We start from the raw sequence: 8,973 nt of genomic DNA, 5'->3' as shown, positions 1-8,973 counted from the left end.
GCCAGGAGGCACGGAGGAAAAGGATGCTCCTCGGATGCCCCCACCGGGCATCCCGGGGTGCCGCTCCTGCCCTCAGGCCGGGCAGAGCCGGAGCCGGGAAAGTGCTGCGTTTTGCATCCCCGGGAATTATTCCTTAATACCTTAAAATAAAAAAACCCGGCAGATTTCTCAACAAGCACATTTTCATAGACTTGTGTGTGGTGATTGCTTTATATGAAATCGTGTTTGGGTAATAATATTGAAAATCAGTGCAGTGTTTACTTTATTTCATACCTAACAGCTTGTTCTGCCCGGTGCCGGACTCCTCTTTAGATCTCTCTTTCAACCCATGCTGTGACTACCCTCCAGTAACAAACAATTGCTTAGCAACACTATGCAGCACAATTTGCTTGCGTTTCATTTGTTATTACAATTTCATCCCGACATTGTGTGACAGCTGATTGTTTGTTTAACGCGATTTTTTTTTTTTACGTTTGCAAAGTTAGCGCAGAGCGGATCTGGAAATGAGAAACTCCGAGAGGAGATTTTGCGAAGCGGGTATCAGAACTGGGGGTTTCACGGCGAGAATTCTAAGATTAATGCAAAACAAACAAAAAAAATAATATATATATGTGTAACTTCCCCACGGGGGTGACAAGTTATTTGAAAAAAAACCCCAAACTCTCGGGAATAAAGTAAATCGGGAATAAATCAGGAATAAAGGCAAACGCGGTTCTGCAGCCTGGATCGTCCTTCTGCAGAGCCTTTCCCGATCGAAAGTCTTCTCGGGAAGCCGAGCGCTGGCATAGCCCGAGCTGCACACGCCTCGCCGGTGCCGGGGCTGCCCTCGGGGCTGTCGGACCCCCCAGTCTCGCCCAGCTGTGTTGCTTTCGCCTGGGAGAAGCCGTAGAGGAGCGGCGATGGAATCCTGCTGCAAGTGGTGCTAAGCACCCGAGGAACCGGCTCCGGCTCTCTCCACCGCAGGCCTCCGCATCAGCGCTTTGGGGACACAACGCCGTCCCCTCCGCCCCCGGGCCCCGCAGGGAGCGCAGCCCCCGAGACCCCCGGCGCTCCCCTCTCCCAGCTCTTCGCGTCCCCTCCGCCTTGGCTTTCTTTCCCCGGGGCTCCGAGCCCGGCTCTGCTGAAGCCCCGCTCACCGCCGGGAGCTGCGAAGGCCACTGGAGAGATGTGACCGCTGAGGACGTGAAGGAGCATCCCGATAGTGGAATTAAGCAGCGCTGCAGCCTGACCGAGCCATGCCCAGGGAATTATCTTCCAACAAACCCCAGCAAATCAGCCCCAAACTGCCCCGAAATCCAACCTTGAACAATCAGTCAAAAAATAAAGAAATTCTCCCCCAAACAACAGCAGACGCTCCCCTCCCTCAAAGCTAACGACAACAACAACAAAGCGCCTCTGTCGAATAGTTCCTCTTTATATCAAATTCGCAAATTTTGCACGAAGCTCAGGTCTAAATGCCAAGGGCAGGAAGAAACTAATAGGCAATTAAACTGAAATAAAGGAAAAGACGCTAGCAATTAGTCACATCGCGATGTATTAAGAAAATGAGAATTCAGACTAGTGGGTTTTTTTTCCCCTCTAACGTTCGTACAAGTCTTTCGCTAGAAATAAGGGTTTGGTTTAGATCGTTCTCTGATGCCGTTTTAAATAATGGGATATCGAGGAAAGGAAGGATAACGTGCGAATAAGGTCTAACAAGGATATTCTTTGTTGAGGGAAAATAATATGTTCCTCGTAAGCGGACCCTAATGGCTTGTTTTCATTTCATGCGTACAATTTCCTACCTTCTTTGATGGAGGGTTGATGGGGTAAATAGTCTAATCTTATTCAGTTCACCTCCTGTGGATTCCCAGAGACAGTCGTGACAGACGAAGTATTCTGCAAATCACAAACGCCAGCTACCAAGAGAGTCAAACATTTTAATAGGAAGAGTTTTAGGGACTTGAAACTGCTCAATTTTAAATTCGCAGAACATGAAAAATACAGTTTTCCGTATGATTGCGACTCTATAGGCTTTTCTTTTTCTTAAGATTAAAAAAAAAAGAAAAAAAGAGAAGAAAGAATCTTCCTTAAAAAAGAAAAGAAAAAGTTATCAGGACAGATTAGAAGCAAATTGGAACACCTACCAGGGATGTGAGATGACACAGGTCTTTAAACATTCCCATCTCCTGGCTTGTTTAAAAATAAAAAGTGATACCTGTCTGGATCTGAATATCTTAAGAAAAAGATGTTTACAACATTCACTGGTAAAAAAAAAAAAAAAAGAGAGACTTCAACTACTCAGTGAAGTTTGTTGCTCCAGTGCACAAAGCTTAAGTGAGAGGAACACATAATCCGCAAAGCACCTTCGGTTCTCCAAGCCGGGGGACGCCAGATTCAAACCCTGCCACAGAAACACTTGGTGGGGGGGAGTTACACGGTTGTACCGCAGTTTATTTTTTCTTTAAAAAGTGCTTCTTGACCAATTCGAAGCATAAATAATGAATCTGAGCTTCAGACAGAGGAAATCGCACCTACTAATGTGAAATAACACGAGCAAAGTAGGTGCATAATAGACAAGGCTAGGAGCTGCTAACCACTTCTGCACAATGGCATTAATAAGATTAACCTGGGCAATTAGCCGGTGCAGCAGAGATCAAGCCTAAATCTGGGGCCTTTCAAAAAAGCCCGCTAATGGAAAGGATTAGGTTAATTTCATTAATTCTCAATACACAGACCTGGGCTCCTTTCGCTCTTTTGTGTAACCCCCACCTATTCCTCACCGAAAAAGGGGGAGGGAAAAAAAAAAATCAAATCTGGTTTTGTTTGTCATCTGCATATTACCAGGAACTAAATCCAGGATGACGTCGCCTGGGTATAAAAAAGGGAAGAGGTTCAGATGGATTATACTCCGAGCAGCCTTCTGGGCTGAGATCAGTCAACAGGCGAGAGTTGAGGGGGGAAAGTTCCAGGGGTGGATCCTGCGCACACACACACACACACACGCACACGCACAAGCACACACGCGCGCACAGACACACTCGCACAAGCTGCCCTCGGAGAAAGCTCCCTTCTTTTCGCTCCTATCCCTTTTCTAAAAATTTCTGCAAAAAAGTTTCGATTTCGTGCCTTTGCAGCCTTCCCCCTCCCTTCCCCCCCGCCCCCCCTCCACCGCAGCCACCGCCGCCCTCCCTCGCTCCCTCCCCCGGCCGGTCCCCGCCGCCCTGCCCCGGCACGGTTTGGGGCATGCCTGTGAGCATGTTCAGCATCGACAACATCCTGGCGGCCAGACCTCGCTGCAAGGACTCGGTGCTGCTGCCCCCGAGCGCCGCCGCTCCCGTCGTCTTCCCCAGCCTCCACGGGGACCCTCTCTACGGCAGCGCCTCCGACTACGGCGGATTTTACTCGCGGGCGGTGGCGCCCGCCTCCGCGCTGCCGCCGGCCGTCAGCGGCTCCCGGCTCGGCTACAACAACTACTACTACGGGCAGCTGCATGTGCCGGCGTCCCCCGTGGGCCCTTCGTGCTGCGGGGCCGTGCCGCCCCTGGGCGCCCAGCAGTGCTCCTGCGTCCCCGCCGCAGGTAAGGCGTGGGACGGGGCGCAAGGGGTGGCTTTGTTCCCGCAGCCGCGGGACGGGGGCTTGCTTGGTGTCCGGGCGGGGAGGGCAGCCGGCGATCTCACGCAAAGCCTGTCCGCCGTCTCGTCTGTCTGTCCGTAGGTTACGAGGGCACTGGGTCAGTCCTGATGTCCCCTGTTCCCCATCAGATGTTGCCCTACATGAACGTGGGCACTTTGTCCCGGACGGAGCTGCAGTTACTGAACCAGCTGCACTGCAGGCGAAAAAGACGGCATCGGACTATCTTCACTGACGAGCAGCTGGAAGCGTTGGAAAACCTCTTCCAGGAAACGAAATACCCAGACGTGGGCACCAGGGAACAGCTGGCCAGAAGGGTGCACTTAAGAGAGGAAAAAGTGGAGGTATTTCGCTTTCCTTTACCCTTTCTCACCCTCTCCTTTTAGCGTTTAAACGCTCTCGAGCCGGTGCGGCCCCGGTGTCCCGCGGGCGGGAGAGCAACAGGTTTGCGGGGGGAGAGAGGAGGCAAAGTTTTTCCTTTTGCCAAGCGCCCTCCTGGAGGCGGCTGGCCGAGCCGACCACACGGCTGTGAGCAGATGTCCAGAGGCTCTCATGCCTCCTGAAGGCGCTCAGCTTTTCCCACTGGGGCGGCAGCTTCTCCCCCGTGTCCCTCCGTGCGAGCGCGGCCGCCGCGCACCAGCGGCTCCGGGAGAGGCAGGGCGGGTTGGCGTATTTCGGGGGTTCTTTCCCTAATAATTTAACTTCTTAACGTAACAGGTTTGGTTCAAAAACCGCCGGGCAAAGTGGAGGAGGCAGAAGAGATCGTCTTCGGAGGAGTCGGAAAACGCGCAAAAATGGAATAAAGCATCTAAAACGTCTCCGGAGAAGAGACAAGAGGAAGGGAAAAGTGACTTGGACTCCGATAGCTGATAACTCGCAGGGTGGACGCTTTCCGTGGACTGTCGGATACGCTCCAGAGGATGCTATCTTGCACAAACTCTGCCTTGTCGGAAGGGGAAAATATCTGTATATAATGTATCATACCCCGAGTTGATCGCGTGTAAATAAAATGTGTTGCGGAGGTGTTTGCACAGGGAGACGGCGGCGCGTTTGTTCCTCCCTGCGCCGCGAGGAGAGGGGACAGGAGGGCGGCGGTGCCGCTTTCCCCGGGAATCAGGGGCGGTTTGCCCGGCCCAGTTACTTATTTAACGAGGTTTCGAATAGTTTGAGAGCAGGCGGAGGGCCGAGAAGCCGGTCCCGTCCCCGGGGCAGCCCCGCTGGAGCTCGCTCCTCCTCCCGGAGCTCCTCGCCACGACACCCACTTATTTCCTTTTATCAGTCCCCAGGTCCAAGAGCTTAGTCGGGGAGTCCCCGCTCCTCTTCTCCTCCCGTCCCGCCGGTCCAGCAGAGCTGGAAGCGATGCCCTTAGGAAATATTTGCAGGCAAAGCAAACCCGGCCTCACAATTGTTGTTCTGCCTTGTTTCCCTGCGCTTTTCTCTCCCGGTCTCTGCAGTTATGCCTTGTCGAGTTTCCAAAGAGTTTGTCTTTGATCCCCGCTTAGAAAAGCTAGCTTGCTCCATAGGTGTTCGAAAGTGCTATTAGTAAATTTCAGCCATTATCGGTTAAATTAGGCGTAAGTGGAGCCCGAGCCCTCACTGTGCTGCTCCTGAGGATAATTCAGAGGACGTTGCTAATAGATGTTTTCTCCTTTTTGAGGCAGCACCTTTGCAATTAGGAAGGCTGTGATAGCCTGGTCTCCCTTTGCTCTCCCATCTGTGAGGGCCTTCTAAAAGAGATGTTTGTTCTCCCACTAAAATTCACTTTCATTTTCCTCACATTTTTTTTTTTCCTATGACTTCTCAGCTCTTGGTGCTCCTCTGTTCACCACTGTTGTTTCCCCATGTCATCTCAGTTAGAAAACCCTTTCCTTCTCCTTGTAAATTTTAAACAAATGACCTGAAGATGTAAAGGCAATGACAATAACATCGGGCTGGAAATCTTTGTGCCTTTTATTCAGAAGTTAAGTGGTAGCGAGTTGATTTTCCAGAAGTGTGGCTAATGTCTAAACTCACCTACACGTATGCAGCTCAGCTAGCTTAGACAAGAAATCGGTTGATACAAACGTGCTCACCATTGCTTCCAGAGACACTAGAAAGGGTCAGCTGCTGTATTGCTTGTCCTTGTGCTTTTTCCTCCCTTTCCTGATATATCCAGCCCCATATGGCTTGTAGAGCGTGTTGTGTATTGCAGGTGTTAGTGCAATAAGGCCAGTCTCGGTACTTGACTGCTCGGATAACACTTCCTAACAAACCCATGTTTTCTTGTAGGTGGAATCTCTCCCTGAGCAACCTCTCTCCCTGTACCAAGACAGGAATAGCTGTTGTGGAAGAAATTGTGTTTTTTTTTAGGAGCGGGTCCTTTAGGGGGCTTACAGTTTCATAGCTACCGCTTGCCTGAAGAGAAGAAGAAATTTATCCTCTTGCTCCTTAGCGCAGCAGAGGAGGAATGGGGAAAGCAAATGGATTCTTCTTCTTCTAGGATATGTATCACAGTTTGGCTCCACTGAGGTATTGTGTCCTGGAGATGCTACCGTATTGCTACAGATGTGTATCTGATCTCTGTAAAATGTATTGAATTACAACCCAGCGGCACTGAAAGCTAGTTTTCACATTACTGAAAATTAGTTTTCAAAAGAAGTGTTTTGTTATGTTATATGCAGAAAGTCTCATTGACTGGAATTTTAATGTCATCTCCTCTGTATTTAGTCATTGTTAGGTTTTAAAGTGCATACTTTATTTGCAAATAAAAGCCAGGTCTAAGGATAATATTGGCCAGGATTTTGCAAATGCTTATATATTTTCTTTACTTCCCATGTATAAATATCCTTAGTGCCACATTGGGATCTTGGTAGGGTTTCATTTTGTTTTGGTTTGCATTTTTGTGTGTGGAGTGGTAATTTTGGAAGTCACTGTTAAAGATTTTAGCCAGCACAGTTCAATGTGGGAGTTAAACTGGATCTGGGTTTGTAAGGGTTGGGCTTTAAATATGTTTTTCATAACCACCGCTAGTTACTTAAGGTTCTAGTCCACATCTTTAGAGATTTTTAGTCTTCCAGTGGGAGAAAGTGCTTGAGAACCACAGAAGCTCCAGGTCACCAAATGGGGCAATTTCTGGATTTATTTTAAACTTTTTGTTCTGTGTGAGCGTGGAATGTGACAGAAGAATCAAAACCTTGTGTTCTGAAATGTGCTTTCTATGCATGGGATTGTGATGAGGTCACCTCTGATTGCTTCGAAATTGCATTGTACCTTAGTCTGGGTCAATTTTTTAGCTGACTATAAATTACCATAAGCTTGATCTTGGAGTGAGTGGTATCTGTTCTTAACATATTGAAGTGGATCTATTAGAGTTAATGATATCACTTTAAAGTCCAATTGAAAACCAGTTTTAATCTTGACCTAAAAGGTTTAGCTTACTTACTAAATATGACATTTGTGCCACTAGACAGCAGTAGTATCTATCTTTCTCATGAGTTTTCACTGAAAACCTAAAGGCTTCGTTCTGCTTTTTTTTTTACACTACAAAATCAGATCCTATGCAGTCTGGAAGAGTTTAATTGAAAAGTAGTGAGAAGATGACATCAAAAGGATCAAGAAACTGGAAAATTAAATACTAAAAAGAACAAGAATGATTGCAATAAGATCTCTCGTTCACTTGTGCTGGTTGGTTGGCATAATCTGTCTTTAGATGTTTGTCTGGATTTTTATTTTAGAAGAATTCCTACATTTCAAAATGCAAATGCCACGTAACAGCTTTCATTATTTCTTTTTCTGTTTGCACAGTAGAGGAAAGGCAGAGACGTGAATACGTACTATGTTCCAACAAGTTTAGTTCTAAGTGGCTTTGCAAGAGTTGTTTGTAGTGAGGTTTGTTAATACTTGGCTAAGAAGGAAAGCAAAAGATAATTTTTTAAAAAAATATATATTTTTTGTCTTATTTTGTCTGTGTCTCCTCCACTGCAGTTTACAACCTTGCATCTTGGTTCAAACCTGTTCTCAGGAGATTTAACATGACTGAAAACCCCATGTTGCTATTTCTGAAACATGATGATGCTGATATACTATCAGTATATCTCAGTTCCTGATACTGATATACTATGTCGGTTTTACAACATGAGTTCTATTTCTTGCTGTCTCACTGATTTTCTATGAAATGTTCGACCTCTTTCTTTCTAAATTTCTGTCTGTAGAATGACTAATACACCTTTCAGATCCGAAGGAGGTGGGGGGAGGATTATAAGAAGAAATGTAAGCTACTTCGGAGGTTCACTGTTGTAGCAAAGAATTATTCCAGATCATGGTATGCATTATAAGAATAATAACTGAATAATTGTACAAAAGGAGAATATACCAAATAAATCTTCCTGACACCAAGCTGGTTTAGGCTACAAAATTCTCTCATGAGGGAAAGATAGAGAGAACGGCATGTAGTAATGCAGAAACTTTCTTCTGTGTAGAGGCAGATTGAGCAATCTGATGCATGACTTCACTGTGCCATCTGTATTTACAAGGCCAAATTTATGTTTCTGTTTAGTACCCTACTTACCATATGTATTTCTGTAGTCTTGCTGTAATAAGTGATACTGGAAAGCAGAGGTCAGATTTTTTTGCTTGGCATAAAATGATTTATTGTGAGCTGAAAATCCGGACTTTTTTTTTTTTTTTTTTTTCCCGTTCAGCTTTACTGATACTTCAGCGAACTTGTTTTGAGCTCTACCATAATGGGAACCTGGGAATATAAACCATGCAAACTCTTTCTTACACATGACTTGTGAGGCAAACATTAGATTAGTGGAAGTTATTAAAAAAAAAGCAACATTAAGGTGAGTTCATATTTTTTGTGCTCCATCTGCATTTATTGGTTCTCTGGGGTTATACACCGTGGAGCATAAATGAACAAAAACCTAAAGAGTTTTTGGTTTGTATTCTACTCCCTTAGGGTTTCATTCCGTTTGTACTTTATGTTTTCCTTCTTTGGCGACCTAGTGAGTCTTAACTAAAGCTAGACAGAAAAATTTAGCCAAATTACCCTGTTTCTCTGTGGTTGCCACTTCCCTGATTTGGTTAGAGTCTGTTATACCAAGGTAATAGTTGTAGCTGCAATATGATAGATTGTAAGCAATTAATACAAACTTTGAAGTGACTTATCTATCTAAAGTATCTGATAACTTTAAATGTAGGAACCCATCTTAAAGGACAATGGTTTGGACTGAAACTATCCAAAGCTGGAAAATTCAAATGTAAAATAAAATAGAAATCAGATTTCTTTCACTTTTTATTTTCAGGATAGAATACATGTCCGCAGATAGAGAGAGACTGTATCACTCAGGACACATAGCAAAACCTAAGGCACAACTGAGT

At 46.0% G+C, this 8,973-nt stretch overlaps 1 protein-coding gene across 1 annotated transcript; it reads left to right on the top strand.

Moving 5' to 3' along the window:
* The first annotated feature begins 3,222 nt into the window (after positions 1–3,222).
* GSC (goosecoid homeobox) lies at positions 3,223–7,032 on the top strand. Its single transcript, XM_009559180.2, has 3 exons — positions 3,223–3,559; positions 3,697–3,956; positions 4,330–7,032. Exons 1-3 carry the CDS (start codon positions 3,226–3,228, stop codon positions 4,480–4,482), a joined length of 747 nt encoding a protein of 248 aa, XP_009557475.2. The 5' UTR covers positions 3,223–3,225; the 3' UTR covers positions 4,483–7,032.
* Positions 7,033–8,973: the final 1,941 nt, after the last annotated feature.

Source organism: Cuculus canorus, chromosome 5 (genome assembly GCF_017976375.1).
Source record: "Cuculus canorus isolate bCucCan1 chromosome 5, bCucCan1.pri, whole genome shotgun sequence".
In the NCBI taxonomy this organism is placed as follows: Eukaryota; Metazoa; Chordata; class Aves; order Cuculiformes; family Cuculidae; genus Cuculus; species Cuculus canorus.
The sequence above is the reverse complement of the archived record's forward strand: the minus strand, read 5'-3'. Positions and strand labels throughout refer to the sequence as shown.

Excerpts from the sequence above, each read along its gene's own strand:
- GSC (XM_009559180.2), top strand. The coding sequence starts at position 3,226 with ATGCCTGTGAGCATGTTCAGCATCGACAACATCCTGGCGGCCAGACCT. Across the intron at positions 3,560-3,696 it reads CTCCTGCGTCCCCGCCGCAG|GTTACGAGGGCACTGGGTCA; the intron begins GTAAGGCGTGGG and ends GTCTGTCCGTAG. Across the intron at positions 3,957-4,329 it reads TAAGAGAGGAAAAAGTGGAG|GTTTGGTTCAAAAACCGCCG; the intron begins GTATTTCGCTTT and ends TTAACGTAACAG.